The sequence below is a fragment of the Somniosus microcephalus genome, chromosome 7 (genome assembly GCF_052327205.1).
Source record: "Somniosus microcephalus isolate GS21.2 chromosome 7, FLI_Smic_1.0, whole genome shotgun sequence".
Lineage (NCBI taxonomy): Eukaryota > Metazoa > Chordata > Chondrichthyes > Squaliformes > Somniosidae > Somniosus > Somniosus microcephalus.
In genome coordinates this window covers 6,624,824-6,645,107 of record NC_140993.1, presented here as the reverse complement: position 1 = coordinate 6,645,107, position 20,284 = coordinate 6,624,824, and the positions used below count along the sequence as shown (strand labels likewise).

The 20,284-nt window shown below is 51.2% G+C and overlaps 1 protein-coding gene across 2 annotated transcripts in view; it reads left to right on the top strand.

Moving 5' to 3' along the window:
* Nucleotides 1-20,284, top strand: part of ubtfl (upstream binding transcription factor, like) — a 205,880-nt gene that overhangs the window by 79,222 nt on the left and 106,374 nt on the right. For both annotated transcript variants that reach the window (XM_085992174.1, XM_085992175.1), the window contains 4 exons: nucleotides 1,173-1,300; nucleotides 7,197-7,338; nucleotides 12,917-12,958; nucleotides 17,040-17,183. In XM_085992174.1, the coding sequence (XP_085848300.1) occupies nucleotides 1,173-1,300; nucleotides 7,197-7,338; nucleotides 12,917-12,958; nucleotides 17,040-17,183 (456 nt within the window). The remainder of the gene's footprint in view (nucleotides 1-1,172; nucleotides 1,301-7,196; nucleotides 7,339-12,916; nucleotides 12,959-17,039; nucleotides 17,184-20,284) is intronic.

Below are 20,284 nucleotides of genomic sequence, written 5' to 3'. Positions count from 1 at the left end.
CGCACTGTCGGAGGTGCAGTACTGAGGAAGCGCCGCAGTACTGAGGAAGCGCCGCAGTACTGAGGGAGCGCCACACTGTCGGATGGGCAGTACTGAGGCAGCGCCGCATTGTCAGAGGGGCAGTACTGAGGGAGTGCTGCACTGTCGGAGGGGCAGTACTGAGAGAGCGCCGCACTGTCGGAGGGGCAGTACTGAGTGAGCGCTGCACTGTCGGAGGGGCAGTACTGAGGGAGCGCTGCACTGTCGGAGGGGAAGCACTGAGGGAGCACCGCACTGTTGGAGGGGCAGTACTGAGGGAGCGCCGTACTGTCGGAGGGGCAGTACTGAGGTAGCACTGCACAATCGGAGGGGCAGTACTGAGGGAGCGTCGCACTGTAGGACAGGCAGTACTGAGGGAGTGCTGCACTGTAGGAGGGGCAGTACTGAGGGAGCACCGCAGTGTCGGAGGGGCAGTACTGAGGGAGTGCTGCACTGTCGGAGTAGCAGTACTGAGGCAGCACTGCACTGTTGGAGGGGCAGTACTGAGGGAGCGCCGCACTGTTGGAGGGGCAGTACTGCACTGTTGGAGGGGCAGCACTGCACCATCGGAGGGGCAGTACTGAGGGAGCACCGCACTGTCGGAGGGGCAGTACTGAGGGAGCGCCTCACTGTCGGAGGTGCTGACTTTCGATTGAGACGCTAAACCGAGGCCCTGTCTGCCCTCTTAGGTGGACGTTTTAGATCCCACGGCCACTATTTCGAGGAAGAGCTGGGAGTTCTCCCCAGTGACCTGATGAATATTTATCACTAAAAACAGATTACAAAATAAAAACAGAAAATGCTGGAAATACTCAGCAGGTCAGGCAGCATCTGTGGAGTGAGAAGCAGCGTTATCGTTTCGGCTCGATGTCTTTTCATCAGAACTGGAAGACGTTAGAGATGTAACAGTTTAACCTAAAGCAGAGTATCTGGTCATTATCACATTACTGTTTGTGGGATCTTGCTGTGCACAATTTGGCTGCCACATTTCCTACATTACAGCAGTGACCACACTTCAAAAGTACTTCATTGGCTGTGAAGCGCTTTGGGGCGTCCTAAGGTCATGAAAGGCGCTCCATAAATGCAAGTCTTTCATTCAGGATTTTAAAATGGACGTTAAGTTTGTGAGCTTTTATTCTGAATTGTTTTTGCAGGCAACTAGGAGAGCTTATGTCGAAGCTCACCCAGATTTAAATTTCGAAGAACCTGCCAAGTCCGTTCTAACCAAAGCCGAGCGACAGCTGAAAGATAAATTCGACGGACGACCCACGAAGCCGCCTCCGTGAGTCTTCAAGCAGGTGGGGGGGGGGGGGAGGGGGGCAGGGGGCAGGTTGCTGCTAATTTTCTCCAGAGGACACTGGCATGGCTGCTGGCAAGACCCTGGTACATCACCCAAGTGGTGAGCCCAGACAGTGGGAGCTGGTGTGCTCTTCGACCATTTTAGGCTTCATTGTCGAGCCCTCACTTGATCTGCACCTCCAGCGGGAGTCAGCAGATGGCGATCAGGAGCAGGGAGCCTGGGTCATTTTTTTTTCTATTCTCCCTTCCTAACCCAGAGGTGCCGAGCCCACGTACCACAGTGTCTGAGGTCAGCTAGCCCAGCACATGTCTGTGTGTCAGGAACACTCCGTACGGATTAGTTCCATTAGTTACAGCTGGCACCCAATGCAGTGAATCCAGACTTGGTAACAGCACGGGTTAGATGCAGAGCAAAGCTCCCTCTACACTGTCCCCTCAAACACTCCCAGGGCAGGTACAGCACGGGTTAGATACAGAGTAAAGCTCCCTCTACACTGTCCCATCAAACACTCCCAGGGCAGGTACAGCACGGGTTAGATACAGAGTAAAGCTCCCTCTACACTGTCCCATCAAACACTCCCAGGGCAGGTACAGCACGGGTTAGATACAGAGTAAAACTCCCTCTACACTGTCCCATCAAACACTCCCAGGGCAGGTACAGCACGGGTTAGATGCAGAGCAAAGCTCCCTCTACACTGTCCCATCAAACACTCCCTGGGCAGGTACAGCACGGGTTAGATACAGAGTAAAGCTCCCTCTACACTGTCCCATCAAACACTCCCTGGGCAGGTACAGCACGGGTTAGATACAGAGTAAAGCTCCCTCTACACTGTCCCATCAAACACTCCCAGGGCAGGTACAGCACGGGCTAGATACAGAGTAAAGCTCCCTCTACACTGTCCCATCAAACACTCCCTGGGCAGGTACAGCACAGGTTAGATACAGTGTAAAGCTCCCTCTACACTGTCCCATCAAACAGTCCCAGGGCAGGTACAGCACGGGTTAGATACAGAGTAAAGCTCCCTCTACACTGTCCCATCAAACACACCCAGGGCAGGTACAGCACAGGTTAGATACAGAGTAAAGCTCCCTCTACACTGTCCCATCAAACACTCCCAGGGCAGGTACAGCACGGGCTAGATACAGAGTAAAGCTCCCACTACACTGTCCCATCAAACACTCCCAGGGCAGGTACAGCACGGGTTAGATACAGAGTAAAGCTCCCTCTACACTGTCACATCAAACACTCCAAGGGCAGGTACAGCACGGGTTAGATACAGAGTAAAGCTCCCTCTACACTGTCCCATCAAACACTCCCAGGGCAGGCACAGCACGGGTTAGATACAGAGTAAAGCTCCCTCTACACTGTCCCATCAAACACACCCAGGGCAGGTACAGCACAGGTTAGATACAGAGTAAAGCTCCCTCTACACTGTCCCATCAAACACTCCCAGGGCAGGTACAGCACGGGCTAGATACAGAGTAAAGCTCCCACTACACTGTCCCATCAAACACTCCCAGGGCAGGTACAGCACGGGTTAGATACAGAGTAAAGCTCCCTCTACACTGTCACATCAAACACTCCAAGGGCAGGTACAGCACGGGTTAGATACAGAGTAAAGCTCCCTCTACACTGTCCCATCAAACACTCCCAGGGCAGGCACAGCACGGGTTAGATACAGAGTAAAGCTCCCTCGACACTGTCCCATCAAACACTCCCAGGGCAGGTGCAGCAGGGGTTAGATACAGAGTGAAGCTCCCTCTACACTGTCCCATCAAACACTCCCAGGGCAGGTACAGCACGGGTTAGATACAGAGTGAAGCTCCCTCTACACTGTCCCATCAAACACTCCCAGGGCAGGTACAGCACGGGTTAGATACAGAGTGAAGCTCCCTCTACACTGTCCCATCAAACACTCCCAGGGCAGGTACAGCACGGGTTAGATACAGAGTAAAGCTCCCTCTACACTGTCCCATCAAACACTCCCAGGGCAGGTACAGCACGGGTTAGATACAGAGTAAAGCTCCCTCTACACTGTCACGTCAAACACTCCCAGGGCAGGTACAGCGCGGGTTAGATACAGAGTAAAGCTCCCTCTACACTGTCCCATCAAACACTCTCAGGGCAGGTACAGCACGGGTTAGATACAGAGTAAAGCTCCCTCTACACTGTCCCATCAAACACTCTCAGGGCAGGTACAGCACGGGTTAGATACAGAGTAAAGCTCCCTCTACACTGTCCCATCAAACACTCCCAAGGCAGGTACAGCACGGGTTAGATACAGAGTAAAGCTCCCTCTACACTGTCACGTCAAACACTCCCAGGGCAGGTACAGCGCGGGTTAGATACAGAGTAAAGCTCCCTCTACACTGTCCCATCAAACACTCCCAGGGCAGGTACAGCACGGGTTAGATACAGAGTAAAGCTCCCTCTACACTGTCACGTCAAACACTCCCAGGGCAGGTACAGCGCGGGTTAGATACAGAGTAAAGCTCCCTCTACACTGTCCCATCAAACACTCTCAGGGCAGGTACAGCACGGGTTAGATACAGAGTAAAGCTCCCTCTACACTGTCCCATCAAACACTCTCAGGGCAGGTACAGCACGGGTTAGATACAGAGTAAAGCTCCCTCTACACTGTCCCATCAAACACTCCCAGGGCAGGTACAGCACGGGTTAGATACAGAGTAAAGCTCCCTCTACACAGTCCCATCAAACACTCCCAGGGCAGGTACAGCATTGGTTAGATAGAGAGTAAAGCTCCCTCTACACTGTCCCATCAAACATTTCCAGGGCAGGTACAGCACGGGTTAGATACAGAGTAAAGCTCCCTCTACACTGTCCCATCAAACACTCCCAGGGCAGGTACAGCATGGGTTAGATACAGAGTAAAGCTCCCTCTACACTGTCACATCAAACACTCCCAGGGCAGGTACAGCACGGGTTAGATACAGAGTAAAGCTCCCTCTACACTGTCCCATCAAACAGTCCCAGGGCAGGTACAGCACGGGTTAGATACAGAGTAAAGCTCCCTCTACATCGAACAATGTGTCTCAATCCCACACACCTCAATGAGACATTATCACACTGCCCACATCAACCATTCTGCAGCCTCCCTGACGTTCGAAACTGGGAGAGACTTAGCATTGAAACTGCGCTCCTGACCGAGACTGCCCGAACTCTTATTGCGAAGGCCTCCAGATGGGAGATTCCAATCCCGTCAGGCTGGGCTGATTCAAACCGGTTTCCCAGAGCTGTCTAACCCACTGCGCTGTGCCGCTGTGTCTCCCAGAGGTGTCTAACCCACTGCGCTGTGCCGCTGTGTCTCCCAGAGCTGTCTAACCCACTGCGCTGTGCTGCTGTGTCTCCCAGAGCTGCCTAACTCACTGCACTGTGCCGCTGTGCCTCCCAGAGCTGTCTAACCCACTGCGCTGTGCCGCTGTGTCTCCCAGAGGTGTCTAACCCACTGCGCTGTGCTGCTGTGTCTCCCAGAGCTGTCTAACCCACTGCGCTGTGCTGCTGTGTCTCCCAGAGCTGTCTAACCCACTGCGCTGTGCCGCTGTGTCTCCCAGAGGTGTCTAACCCACTGCACTGTGCTGCTGTGTCTCCCAGAGCTGTCTAACCCACTGCGCTGTGCTGCTGTGTCTCCCAGAGCTGTCTAACCCACTGCACTGTGCCGCTGTGTCTCCCAGAGGTGTCTAACCCACTGCGCTGTGCTGCTGTGCCTCCCAGAGGTGTCTAACCCACTGCGCTGTGCTGCTGTGTCTCCCAGAGCTGTCTAACCCACTGCACTGTGCCGCTGTGTCTCCCAGAGCTGTCTAACAAACTGCGCTGTGCTGCTGTGTCTCCCAGAGGTGTCTAACCCACTGCGCTGTGCCGCTGTGTCTCCCAGAGCTGTCTAACCCACTGCGCTGTGCCGCTGTGTCTCCCAGAGCTGTCTAACCCACTGCGCTGTGCCGCTGTGTCTCCCAGAGGTGTCTAACCCACTGCGCTGTGCTGCTGTGTCTCCCAGAGCTGTCTAACCCACTGCGCTGTGCTGCTGTGTCTCCCAGAGGTGTCTAACCCACTGCGCTGTGCCGCTGTGTCTCCCAGAGGTGTCTAACCCACTGCGCTGTGCCGCTGTGTCTCCCAGAGCTGTCTAACCCACTGCGCTGTGCCGCTGTGTCTCCCAGAGCTGTCTAACCCACTGCGCTGTGCTGCTGTGTCTCCCAGATGTGTCTAACCCACTGCACTGTGCCGCTGTGTCTCCCAGAGGTGTCTAACCCACTGCGCTGTGCTGCTGTGCCTCCCAGAGGTGTCTAACCCACTGCGCTGTGCTGCTGTGTCTCCCAGAGCTGTCTAACCCACTGCGCTGTGCCGCTGTGTCTCCCAGAGCTGTCTAACCCACTGCGCTGTGCCGCTGTGTCTCCCAGAGCTGTCTAACCCACTGCGCTGTGCCGCTGTGTCTCCCAGAGGTGTCTAACCCACTGCACTGTGCCGCTGTGTCTCCCAGAGCTGTCTAACCCACTGCGCTGTGCCGCTGTGTCTCCCAGAGGTGTCTAACCCACTGCACTGTGCCGCTGTGTCTCCCAGAGGTGTCTAACCCACTGCGCTGTGCCGCTGTGTCTCCCAGAGGTGTCTAACCCACTGCGCTGTGCCGCTGTGTCTCCCAGAGCTGTCTAACCCACTGCGCTGTGCTGCTGTGTCTCCCAGAGGTGTCTAACCCACTGCGCTGTGCTGCTGTGTCTCCCAGAGCTGTCTAACCCACTGCGCTGTGCTGCTGTGTCTCCCAGAGGTGTCTAACCCACTGCACTGTGCCGCTGTGTCTCCCAGAGCTGTCTAACCCACTGCACTGTGCCGCTGTGTCTCCCAGAGCTGTCTAACCCACTGCACTGTGCCGCTGTGTCTCCCAGAGCTGTCTAACCCACTGCGCTGTGCCGCTGTGTCTCCCAGAGGTGTCTAACCCACTGCGCTGTGCTGCTGTGTCTCCCAGAGGTGTCTAACCCACTGCGCTGTGCCGCTGTGTCTCCCAGAGCTGTCTAACCCACTGCACTGTGCCGCTGTGTCTCCCAGAGCTGTCTAACCCACTGCGCTGTGCCGCTGTGTCTCCCAGAGGTGTCTAACCCACTGCACTGTGCCGCTGTGTCTCCCAGAGCTGTCTAACCCACTGCGCTGTGCCGCTGTGTCTCCCAGAGGTGTCTAACCCACTGCGCTGTGCCGCTGTGTCTCCCAGAGGTGTCTAACCCACTGCACTGTGCCGCTGTGTCTCCCAGAGCTGCCTAACCCACTGCACTGTGCTGCTGTGTCTCCCAGAGGTGTCTAACCCACTGCGCTGTGCTGCTGTGTCTCCCAGAGGTGTCTAACCCACTGCGCTGTGCTGCTGTGTCTCCCAGAGGTGTCTAACCCACTGTGCTGTGCTGATGTGTCTCCCAGAGCTGTCTAACCCACTGCGCTGTGCCGCTGTGTCTCCCAGAGGTGTCTAACCCACTGCGCTGTGCCGCTGTGTCTCCCAGAGGTGTCTAACCCACTGCGCTGTGCCGCTGTGTCTCCCAGAGCTGTCTAACCCACTGTGCTGTGCTGATGTGTCTCCCAGAGCTGTCTAACCCACTGCACTGTGCCGCTGTGTCTCCCAGAGGTGTCTAACCCACTGCACTGTGCTGCTGTGTCTCCCAGAGGTGTCTAACCCACTGCACTGTGCCGCTGTGTCTCCCAGAGCTGTCTAACCCACTGCGCTGTGCTGCTGTGTCTCCCAGAGGTGTCTAACCCACTGTGCTGTGCTGATGTGTCTCCCAGAGCTGTCTAACCCACTGCTCTGTGCCGCTGTGTCTCCCAGAGCTGTCTAACCCACTGTGTGCGCTGCTGCTCCGGGCTGAAGATCTGAAGCTTGTTTTTATTTCAGGAATGGGTACTCGTTGTACTGTGCCGAGCTGATGGTTAACATGAAGGACGTTCCCAGCACTGAGCGCATGGTGCTGTGCAGCAAGCAGTGGAAGGTCATGTCACAGAAAGAGAAGGACACGTTCCAGAAACGGTGCGAGCAGGTGAGAGACACACTGAGCCCGGTGCTCCCAACACAGCACCAGGAATTTAAACACAGACTGAGAAACTTGTTAGAACGCAGGGCGTTGGAGGGATTTAAAATTACAAAGGGCTGAGACAGTGTCGGTAGAATGTTTTCAGTGAATGAGGGTTCTAGAAGTAGGGAACATAGGAATAGGAGGAGGCCATTCAGCCCCTCGAGCCTGTTCCACCATTCAGATCATGGCTGAGCTGTATTTTAAATCCATCTACCCACCTTGGCTCCATATCCCTCAATACACTTGCCTAATAAAAATCTAACGACCTCAGTCCAGCGACATTCAATTGACCCCCAGCCTCTATGCCTTTTGGGGGTGAGAGTTCCAGATTTCCACCACCCTTTGTGTGAAGAACTGATTCCTGACATCAACTCTGAACGGCCTGGCTCTAATTTTAAGGTTCTGCCCCCTTGTTCCGGACTCTCCCGCCAGAGGAAGTAGCTTCTCTCTATCTAACCTATCAAACCCTTTTACCATTTTAAACACCTCGATTAGATCACCCCTTCACCTTCTACACTCAAGGGAGTACAAGCCGCGCCTCTGCAACCTGTCCTCTTAATTTAACCCTTTTAGCCCCGGTATCACTCTGGTGAATCTGCGCTGAATAACATAAGAATTAGGAGCCTGCTCCACCATTCAATAAGATCATGGCTGATCTTCGACCTCAACTCCACTTTCCTGCCCGATCTCCATATCCCTCAATTCCCCTAGAGTCCAAAAATCTATCGATCTCAGCCTTGAATATACTCAAAGATTCAGCATCCACTGCCCTCTGGGGCAGAGAATTCCAAAGATTCACAACCCTCTGAGTGAAGAAATTCCTCCTCATCTCGGTCTTAAATGGCCGACCCCTTATCCTGAGACTGTGCCCCCTAGTTCTAGACTCTCCAGCCAGGGGGAAACAACCTCTCAGCATCTACCCTGTCAATCCCACTCAGAATCTTATATATTTCAATGAAATCACCTCTCATTCTTCTAAATTCCAGAGAGTATCGGCTCAATCTCTCCTCATATGACAACCCTCTTATCACAGGAATCAAGCTTGGATACATTACACTCGGTCCTGTCATCTTGGGGATTTCAACTACCCTAATATTAACTGGGATTGATTCAGTGTAAAAGGTATAGAGGGCGCAGAATTCTTAAAATGCACTCAGGAGAACTTTTTTAGCCAGTACATAGCAAGCCCAACAATAGAGGGGGCGGTTCTCGACTTAGGTCTTAGGGAATGAAGCTGGGCAGGTGGAAGGGGTATCAGTGGGAGAGCATTTTGGTGGTAGTGATCATAATTCAGTTAGATTTAGCGTAGTTATGGAAAAGGACAAAGATAGACCAGGAGTAAAAGTTCTCGATTGGGGAAAGGCCAATTTTATTAAGCTGAGATGTGATTTAGCAAAAGTGGACTGGAAACAACTACTTGAAGGTAAATCAGTGTCAGAGCATTCAAGGAGGAGATAGTGAAGGTTCAGAGCAAGTATGTTCCCACAAGGAAAAAGGATGGGACTCCCAAATCTAGAGCCCCCCCCCGGATGTCAAGGGGCATACAGGGTAGGATAAGGCAAAAAAGGGAAGCTTATGTCCGATACCGAGAGCTAAATACTGTAGAAAGCCGAGAGGGGTATAGAAAGTGCCGGGGTGAAATTAAAAAGGAAATTAGGAAAGCAAAGAGAAGGCATGAAAAAATGTTGGCAAGTAAAATCAAGGAAAACCCAAAGATGTTTTATAAATATATAAAGAGCAAGAGGCTAACTAAAGAAAGAGTAGAAGCCTATTGGAGGCCAAAAAGGAAGCTTGTGTGTGGAGGCGGAGGACGTGGGGATGGTCCTGAATGAATACATTGCGTCTGTCTTCACAAAAAATGGGACGATGCAGAGATTGTAGTTGAGGAGGAGGAGTGTGAAATATTAGATGGGATAGACATAGTGAAAGAGGTTTAGCATCTTTGAAAGTAGATAAATCGCCAGGTCCAGATGAAATGTATCCCAGGCTGTTAAGAGAAGTAAGAGAGGAAATAGCGGAGGCTCTGACCATCATTTTTCAATCCTCTCTGGCTACAGGTGTGGTGCTGGAGGACTGCTAACGTTGTACCGTTGTTCAAAAAGGGAGGAAGGGACAGACCGAGTAATTACAGGCCAGTCAGCCTAACCTCGGTGGTGGGAAAATAGTTGGAAAAAATTCTGAGAAATAGTATTAATCGTCATTTAGAAAGGCACGGATTAATCAAGGACAGTCAGCATAGATTTGTTAAGGGAAGGTCGTGTCTGACTAATTGAATTTTTTGAGGAGGCAACAAGGAGGGTCGATGAGGGTAGTGCGTTTGCTGTAGTCTATATGGATTTTAACAAGGTTTTTGATAAGGTCCCACATGGCAGACTGGTCAGAAAGGTAAAAGCCCGTGGGATCCAAGGGAAAGTGGCAAGTTGGATCCAAAATTAGCTCAGTGGCAAGACGCAGAGGGTAATGGTCGACGGATGTTTTTGTGACAGGAAGGTTGTTTCCAGTGGGGTTCCGCAGGGCTCAATCCTGGGTCCCTTGCTTTTTGTGGTATATATCAATGATTTAGACTTCAATGTAGGGGGCATGATTAAGAATTTTGCAGATGATACAAAAATTGGCCGTGTGGTTGATAATGAAGAAGAAAGCTGTAGTCTGCAGGAAGATATCAATGGACTGGTCAGGTGGGCGGAAAAGTGACAAATGAAATTCAATCCGGAGAAGTGTGAGGTAATGCATTTGGGGAGGGCTAACAAGGCAAGGGAATACACAATAAATGATAGGATACAGAGAAATGTAGAGGAACAGAGGGACCTTGGAGTGCATGTCCACAGATCCCTGAAGGTAGCAGGATAGGTAGATAAGGTGGTTAAGAAGACATACGGGATACTTTCCTTTATTAGCCGAGGCATAGATTATAAGAGCAGGGAGGTTATGCTAGAACCGTACAAAACACTAGTTAGGCCACAGCTAGAATACTGCGTGCAGTTCTGGTCACCACATTACAGGAAGGATGTGATTGCACTAGAGAGGGTGCAGAGGAGATTTACGAGGATGTTGCCAGGGCTGGAGAATTTTAGCTCTGAGGAAAGATTGGATCGGCTAGGGTTGTTTTCTTTGGAACAGAGGAGGCTGAGTGGAGACCTAATTGAGGCGTATAAAATTATGAGGGTCCTAGATAGAGTGGATAGGAAGCACCTATTTCCCTTAGCAGAGCAGTCAGTAACCGGGGGCGATAAATTTAAAGTAATTGGTAGAAGGATTAGAGGGGAGTTGAGGAGAACTTTCTTCACTCAGAGGGTGGTGGGGGTCTGGAACTCACTGCCTGAAAGGGTGGTAGAGGCAGAAACCCTCATCATTTAAAAAATACTTGGATATGCACTTGAAGTGCCGTAACCTACAAGGCTACGGACCAAGAGCTGGAAAGTGGGATTAGGCTGGATAGCTTTTTTTCAGCCGGCACAGACACGATGGGTCAAATGGCCTCCTGTGCCGTAAATTCCTATGATTCTATGATTAATATAGATTGTAAATAGCTGAGGTCCCAGCACTGATCCTTGCGGCACCCCACTAGTTACAGCCTGCCAACCAGAAAATTACTCGTTTATCCCTACTCTCTTTTCTGTCTGTTAACCAATCCACTATCCACGCTAATAGATTACCCCCAACACCGTGAGCCCTTATCTTGCCTAGCAACCTTTTATGTGGCACCTTATCGAATGCCTTTTGGAAATCCAAATATACTACATCCACTGGTTCCCCTTTATCTACCCTGCTAGTTACATCCTCTAATAAGTTTTTCAAACACTATTTCCCTTTCATAAAACCATGTTGACTCTGCCTGATCATATTATGGTTTTCTAAGTGCCCTGATACCACTTCCTTAATAATGGATTCCAGCATTTTCCCGACGACAGATGTCAGGCTAACTGGCCCGTAGTTCCATGTTTTCTCTCTTCCCTACTTTCTTGAATAGCTCCCTCCTCTCTGGAATTGCATTCCTCTCCAAGGCCAATATATCCTTCGTGCGGCCCTTTCCTGCTTTGTGCAACTATCAGTTAACTTTGAGCACACTGATGGAGCCAGGGATTTTCCTTCTCTTTGTGGATCTCAATACCGTACTGGATTGGCACAATGGCCTACTCCTCTTCCTGTGTGACCCTAGTCCGACACTATGTGGAAGCCCTACCAGTGTCACCCGCATCCCGAGGAACGAGTTTATAAAAATGGTCCGGGGGGTAAATGCGACGCGATGCCTCGGTCATTAACCTCAGCCGGTGCCTTCTGTTACCATCAGGAACAGATTAACTAAAGGATAACGGCGTGTCGTGGTTATGGAACTAGACTAGCTCCCCAGGGACATACATCAGAGAGTAAAAGGAAAAACTGCAAATCTGAATTAAAGCCGCAAATGGTGGAACTCCTGAGCAGGTGAGTGAGCACCTGGAAAGAGTAAGGACATGTTACGAGGTTTGAGCTGTGAACACATCCTCCAATACATGTGGACCCCTGAAACTTCGCAACCTCTCTGTTCTCTTTCCAGCTGCTCAACCTCGAGATCGTGAGTTCAAAATCCCACCAGGGCAAGTTGTGGAACTGAATTGAATAAATCTGGTAATCTGTGGCACCAGGAAAAATCACCATGAAAACTGCCAGATTGTGGTAAAATCCCCACTGGGTCACGGATGTGCTTCAGGGAAGGGAACCTGCCACCCCCCACCTGGCCTGAGCTACACGTGACTCCTGTCCCACACTGTGTGCTGACTCAATGCACTCTGAACTGGCCTAACATTCAACTCAGTTGTAGAAAACCAGCCTCTAACTCGCGATGGTTGGTACATGTGGTCTGAGCACCTAAAAACGGGGATTAACTGGTCCTTGCTGTTTACTCACAGAACAGCGACTCCACCTCATTCATTCACGGCGTGTGAAACGCTTTGGGATGTTTGAGAGTGGTGATAAGATGCTGGATATAACATAGAATTAAATAGAATGTACAGCACGGAAACAGGCCATTCGGCCCAACTGGTCCGTGCCGGTGTTTATGCTCCACACGAGCCTCCCCCCGCCCCTCTCCATCTCACCCCATCACCATATCCTTCTATTCCTTTCTCCCTCATGTGTTTATCCAGCTTCACCTTAAATGCATCGATACTATTCGCCTCAACCACTCCCTGTGGCAGCGAGTTCCACATTCTCACCACTCTCTGGGTAAAGAAGTTTCTCCTGAATTCCCCATTGGATTTATTAGTGACTATCTTATATTGACGGCCCCTAGTTCTGGTCTCTCCCACAAGTAGAAACATCTTCTCTACGTCTACCCTATCGTACCCTTTCATAATTTTAAAGACCTCGATCAGGTCACCCATCATTCTTCTCTTTTCTAAAGAAGAGAGCCCCAACCTTTCCAATCATTCCTGATAAGTCATATCCTCTCAGTTCTGGTATCATCCTTGTAAATGTTCTTTGCACCTTCTGTAGTGCCTTGATAACCTTTTTGTAATGTCTGCTGTTGTATTGTGACTCTCTCTTTCCATTCCTTCCTCAGAAGAAGAAACTTTACGAGTCTGAGATGCTGCGGTTCCTTGAGGTGAGCTAACAGCCATTCCTACAGTGCTGGGAGTGTCATCCTGAGCTGTATTTTACCAGCCCTGGGAGTGTTTGATGGGACAGTGTAGAGGGAGCTTTACTCTGTATCTAACCCGTGCTGTACCTGCCCTGGGAGTGTTTGATGGGACAGTGTAGAGGGAGCTTTACTCTGTATCTAACCCGTGCTGTACCTGCCCTGGGAGTGTTTGATGGGACAGTGTAGAGGGAGCTTTACTCTGTATCTAACCTATGCTGTACCAGCCCTGGGAGTGTTTGATGGGACAGTGTAGAGGGAGCTTTACTCTGTATCTAACCCGTGCTGTACCAGCCCTGGGAGCGTTTGATGGGACAGTGTAGAGGGCGCTTTACTCTGTTTCTAACCCGTGCTGTACTTGCCCTGGGAGTGTTTGATGGGGCAGTGTAGAGGGAGCTTTACTCTGTATCTAACCCGTGCTGTACCTGTCCTGGGAGTGTTTGATGAGACAGTGTAGAGGGAGCTTTACTCTGTATCTAATCTGTGCTGTACCTGCCCTGGGAGTGTTTGATGGGGACAGTGTAGAGGGTGCTTTACTCTGTATCTAACCCGTGCTGTACCTGCCCTGGGAGTGTTTGATGGGGACAGTGTAGAGGGAGCTTTACTCTGTATCTAACCCGTGCTGTACCTGCCCTGGGAGTGTTTGATGGGACAGTGTAGAGAGAGCTTTACTCTGTATCTAACCCGTGCTGTACCTGCCCTGGGAGTGTTTGATGGGGACAGTGTAGAGGGTGCTTTACTCTGTATCTAACCCGTGCTGTACCTGCCCTGGGAGTGTTTGATGGGGACAGTGTAGAGGGAGCTTTACTCTGTATCTAACCCGTGCTGTACCTGCCCTGGGAGTGTTTGATGGGACAGTGTAGAGAGAGCTTTACTCTGTATCTAACCCGTGCTGTACCTGCCCTGGGAGTGTTTGATGGGACAGTGTAGAGGGAGCTTTACTCCGTATCTAACCCGTGCTGTACCTGCCCTGGGAGTGTTTGATGGGACAGTGTAGAGGGTGCTTTACTCTGTATCTAACCCGTGCTGTACCTGCCCTGGGAGTGTTTGATGGGACAGTGTAGAGGGTGCTTTACTCCGTACCTAAACCTTTTCCATTCGCTCTTTTTCTCCTTGCCTCACTCTTTTTTTCCTGATTATTTTTTTCGTTGCCCACCTATATCTCTGTGTGTCTTTTTTTTTATTCGTTCCTGGGATGTGGCGGTCGCTGCCAAGGGCAGTATTTATTGCCCTCGAGAAGGTGGTGGTGAGCCGCCGCCTTGAACCGCTGCAGTCCGTGTGGTGAAGGTACTCCCACAGTGCTGTTAGGGAGGGAGTTCCCGGATTTTGACCCAGTGACGATGAAGGAACGGTGATATATTTCCAAGTCAGGATGTTGTGTAACCTGGAGGGGAACTTGGAGGTGATGGTGTTCCCATGTTCCTGCTGCCCTTGTCCTTCTAGGCGGAAGAGATCGCGGGTTTGGGTGGTGCTGCCGAAGAAGCCTTGGCGCGTTGCTGCAGTGCATCTTGTCGATGGTACACACTGCAGCCACGGTGCGACGGTGGTGGAGGGAGTGAATGTTTAAGGTGGTGGATGGGGTGCCAAACAAGCAGGCTGCTTTGTCCTGGATGGTGTTGAGCTTCTTGAGTGTTGCTGGAGCTGCACTCATCCAGGCAAGTGGAGAGTATTCCATCACACTCCTTACTTGTGCCTTGTAGATGGTGGAAAGGCTTTGGGGTGTCGAGGTGAGACACTCGCATAGATACTGTGTCTGGTCCAGTTAAGTTTCTGGTCAATGGTGACCCCCAGGATGTTGATGGTGGGGGATTCAGCGATGGTAATGCCGTTGAATGTCAAGGGGTAGTGGTTAGACTCGCTCAAGTTGGAGATAGTCATTGCCTGGCACTTGTGTGGCACGAATGTTACCTGCCACTTATCAGCCCAAGCCTGAATGTTGTCCAAGTCTTGCTGCATGTGGGCACGGACTGCTTCATTATCTGGGAAGTTGCGAATGAACTGAACACTGAACAATCATCAGCAAACATCCCCACTTCTGACCTTCTGATTGAGAGAAGGTCATTGATGAAGCAACTGAAGATGGTTGGGCCTAGGACACTGTCCTGAGCAACTCCTGCAGCGATGTCCTGGGGCTGTGATGATTGACCTCCAACAACCACAGCCATCTTCCTTTGTGCTAGGTATGACTCCAGCCAGTGGAGAGTTCTCCCCCTAATTCCCATTGACTTCAGTTTTACTCGGGCTCCTTGATGCCACACTTGGTCAAATGCTGCCTTGATGTCAAGGGCAGTCACTCTCACCTCACCTCTGGAATTCAGCTCTTTTGTCCATGTTTGGACCAAGGCTGTAATGAGGTCTGGAGCCGTGTGGTCTTGGCGGAACCCAAACTGGGCATCAGTGAGCAGGTATTGGTGAGTAAGTGCCGCTTGATAGCACTGTCGATGACACCTTCCATCACTTTGCTGATGATTGAGAATAGACTGATGAGGTGGTAATTGGCCGGATTGGATTTGTCTTTTTTGTGAACAGGACATACCTGGGCAGCTTTCCACATTGTCGGATAGATGCCTGTGTTATAGCTGTACTGGAACAGCTTGGCTAGAGGCGTGGCTAGTTCTGGAGCACAAGTCTTCAGCACGACAGCCGGAATGTTGTCGGGGCCCATAGCCTTTGATGTATCCAGTGCACTCAGCCGTTCCTTGATAACACGTGGAGTGAATCGAATTGGCTGAAGACCGGCTTCTGTGATGGTGGGGACCTCAGGAGGAGACCGATATGGATCATCCACTCGGCACTTCTGGCTGAAAATAGTTGCAAACTCTTCTGCCTTGTCTTTTGCACTCGCGTGCTGGGCCGTCACTCTCGCTTCACGATGGAGGGTGTCCTCCATGTGAAGACAGGTCTTCGTCTCCACGGTGACTGTGTGGTGGTCACTGCTACCAATACTGTCATGGACAGATGCATCTGTGACAGGTAGATTAGTGAGGGCAAAGTGAAGTAGGTTTTTCCCTCGTGTTGGTTCTCTCGCCACCTGTCGCAGGCCCAGACTGGCAGTTATGTCCTTCAGGACTCGGCCAGCTCGGTCAGTAGTGGTGCTACCGAGTCACTCTTGGTGATGGACATTGAAGTTCCCCACCCAGAGTACATTCTGTGCCCCTGCTACTCTCAGTGCTTCTTCCAAGTAGTGTTCAACATGGAGGAGTACTGATTCATCAGCTGAGGGAGGGCGGTAGGTGGTAATCAGCAGGAGGTTTCCTTGCCCATGCTTGACCTGAATCCATGAGACTTCATGGGGTCCGGACTCAATGTTGAGGACTCCCAGGGCCACTCCTTCCCGACTGTATACCACTGTGCCACCACCTCTGGTGGGTCTGTCCTGCCGGTGGGACAGGACATACCCAGGGATGGTGATGGAGGAGTCTGAGACATTGGTTGAAAGGTATGATTCTGTGAGTATGACTATGTCAGGCTGTTGCTTGACTAGTCTGTGGGACAGCTCTCCCAATTTTGGCACAGGTCCCCAGATGTTGGTGAGGAAGACTTTGCAGGGTTGACTGGGCTGGGTGTGCCTTTGTCATGTTCGAAGTCAGTGCCGAGGTCAGTCCGGTTTTATTCTTATTATTTTTTTCTGTAGCTGTTTGTTACAACTGAGTGGCTTGCTAGGCCATTTCAGAGGGCAGTTGAGAGTCAACTACATTGCTGTGGTTCTGGAGTCACATATAGGCCCGACCGGGTAAGGACGGCAGATTCCCTTCCCTGAAGGACATTAGTGAACCAGATGGGTTTTTACGACAATCCGGTAGTTTCATGGTCACCATTACTGATACTAGCTTTTTATTCCATATTTATTTAATTCACTGAATTTAAATTCCCCCAGCTACCGTGTGTGTGTGTGTCATACTTTTTCTATGTGTTCTACTCGATCTGTGTCTCCTCCCTATCTCTCTGTACACTGGCTGCCTCTGTATCTACCTCTCCCTATTGGTACGTGCTGTGCGGTTCCATTGTGAAGTTTATATTAATAGTGAAATGTTGCTGTATTGCTCAGAGCCTCCCAGTTGAAGAGCGGGAGAGAGTGTTACTGGAGGAGAAAATGGGAGGAAGCAGAATCATAAACAGCATCACAACGAACGCACAGAGCAATGGCCCTCAGCAGACAAAAGCCGGCACCCCGAGCTCGCCAACCTGCAAGGTGAGTCCTCTGATAGACGCTGTGGGACTGGCCTAACGGCAGACAGGAGCAGGGGGAGGCCATTCAACTCCTCGAGCCTGTTCCGCCATTCAAATTAGATTATGGCTGATCTGCACCCCTGCTCAGTATCCCTTGATCCCCTTACCCAACAAAAATCTAGCGATCTCCGCCTTGAAAGCTCCAATTGACCCCCAACATCCACAGTCTATTGGGGGGAGAGAGTTCCAGATTTCCACTGCCCTTTGTGTGAAGAAGTGCTTCCTAACATCACCTCTGAACGGCCTGGCTCTAATTTTAAGATTATGCCCCCTTGTTCTGGACTTCCCCCACCAGAGGAAATAGTTTCTCTCTAGCTATCCTATCAAATCCCTTTAATCATTTTAAACACCTCGATTAGATCACCCCTCAACCTTCTAAACTCGAGCCAATACAGGCCTAGTCTATGCAAACTATCCTCTTAATTTAATCCATTAAGCCCTGGTATCATTCTGATGAATCTGCGCTGCCCCCTCCAAGGCCCATGTTTCCGTCCTGAGGTGCGGGGCCCACAACTGAACGCAGTGACTGCAGACGGGGCCTAACCAGAGCTCTGTACAGCTGAAGCATCACTTCCACCCCTTTGTATTCCAGCCCCCTTGAGATATTACTAAGATAGAGCAGGTGGTCTCTGTGTTCGATGGTGGAGGCCAGGCCCCAACCCTGGGCCCCGAAAGCTGCCAACAGCGGCAACCCAAAGGCAGGACCCCCAACATCAGAACCCCTGAGGGTGCTGGTCACAGTTTTGCACTTGTGTGTCAGTCTCTTGGTCCCAGACTAAATGTACGACCATGTTCGGCTTCCCCTCCGGCTTGTAGCCGCCAGCCGGTTTTGTGCATCAGTTTATCGCCCCTATCTGGGGCTTCCTGAGTAATGTACCATGGAGACGGGGTGAACGGTGACATCGTCCCACCTGCTCTGCCACCAGGAGGCGCACAAGAGCAGCCCCGATGAAAGGCAACTTTTCCACTGCGCTTTTAAATGACTTTTCCCCGTCTACGCGCCGCTTTCCGCACGATCCTGGCGGAGTACAGGGAGAACCGGGCTCGTGGTGGTGGGGGGGGGGACGCTGATCCTGGGCCGCCTCTCCCTGCTCCCACTTCCCAGCTGTGTAAAACCTAATGAATTCCCGGGAATCGGACCCATTGGGAATTGGCTGACTGGAGTGACATTGGCGAGTGAGTGTCTCGTGGCATCATTTGAATTCAGTTCAAAGAGAATATCTGGGAATAAAAATCTGGGATCAGTAAAAGTGAGCATCAAATTGTCGGATTGTGGTAAAAACCCAACTGGGTCACTAATGTCCTTTCGGGAAGGAAACCGTACCCGGTCTGGGTCTATATGTGACTCCAGTCCCACACCAACGTGCGACACTTAATTGCGCTCTGAAGTGGCCCAGCAAGACCTGCTATAAGCAGTTCAAGATGTTTCCCCGGTGTCCTGGCCAATCTTTATCTCTCAACCTTCTTCACTCAGAGGGTAGTAAATCTATGGAATTTGCTACCCCAGAGAGCTGTGGAAGCTGCAACATTAAATAAATTTAAAATGGAGATAGACAGTTTCCTAGCAGATAAGGGAATTAGGGGTTACGGGGAGAGGGCAGGGAAGTGGACATGAGTCTAGATTCGGATCAGCCATGATCCTATTGAATGGCGGAGCAGGCCCGAGGGGCCGTATGGCCTACTCCTGCTCCTACTTCTTATGTTCTTATGTAACCAACATCACTAAAACAGATTATCTGGTCATTATCGGTTGCTCTTTGTGGGACCTTGACTGTCAGGTTTCCTACATTACAACAGTGACTGCACTTCAAAAGTACTTCATTAGCTGTAAAGCGCTTTGAGACGTCCCGAGGTCACGAAAGGCGCTATATAAATGCAATTCTTTCTTTACCTAGCAGCACTGTGGGAGTACCTTCAGCACACAGACTGCAACGGTTCAAGAAGGCGGTTCACCACCACCTTCTCGGCAATTAGAGAGGGGCAATAACGGTGACGCACACATCCCGTGAATGATTTTCTTTTGTAAGGCGGTGCATGAAGGGCAACACTGCGGTCGGTCGCAGTGAAACAGCTGGTAGCTCGGTTCAGTTAGAAAGGGCTGCAGTTATCCTCAGTGCCCCCGGGGTATTGGAGGGATCCAATCCAACAGGGTTTGTGCTCCTTTTACTATCCCCTGTTGTGCGTGGTGGTTGGGTGAGGATGGAATCGGGCCCAGATGTGATGCACGCCACGGTTGAGTAGCCTGCTGACACACCCGGCGTGAAGGATGGCCAGGTGGGCCAAGTCGGCAGCCAGTAACCGTGGAGCCTGTACCCCAGTGAGAGTCAGTGTCTGTGGAACTGTACCCCAGTGAGAGTCAGTGTCTGTGGAACTGTACCCCAGTGAGAGTCAGTGTCTGTGGAACTGTACCCCAGTGAGAGTCAGTGTCTGTGGAACTGTACCCCAGTGAGAGTCAGTGTCTGTGGAACTGTACCCCAGTGAGAGTCAGTGTCTGTGGAACTGTACCCCAGTGAGAGTCAGTGTCTGTGGAACTGTACCCCAGTGAGAGTCAGTGTCTGTGGAACTGTACCCCAGTGAGAGTCAGTGTCTCTGGAACTGTACCCCAGTGAGAGTCAGTGTCTGTGGAACTGTACCCCAGTGAGAGTCAGTGTCTGTGGAACTGTACATAAGAACATAAGAAATAGGAGCAGGAGTAGGCCAATCGGCCCCTCGAGCCTGCTCCACCATTCAATAAGATCATAGCTGATCTGATCCTAACCTCAAATCTTCTATCACTCTGCATCCACCCGAACCCATGTGATCTCCCGGGAGAGGCGAAAAACCAGATAAAGAACCAATGGCCAATTTGGGAGAAAAAAATCTGGGAAATTCCTCTCCGACCCATCTAGGCGATCGAAATTCTTCCAGTAGATCACTCTGTCCCTATATTTTCTACAGTACTTACCTTCTGTAAAGGCGATCTCCACCCCAGCCAGGAACAGGAATAAAACCATCTCCTGAAATCTAACACAGAATTAGAACACAGTAGGAGCAGAACCAGGCTACACGGCCCCTGGGCCCACT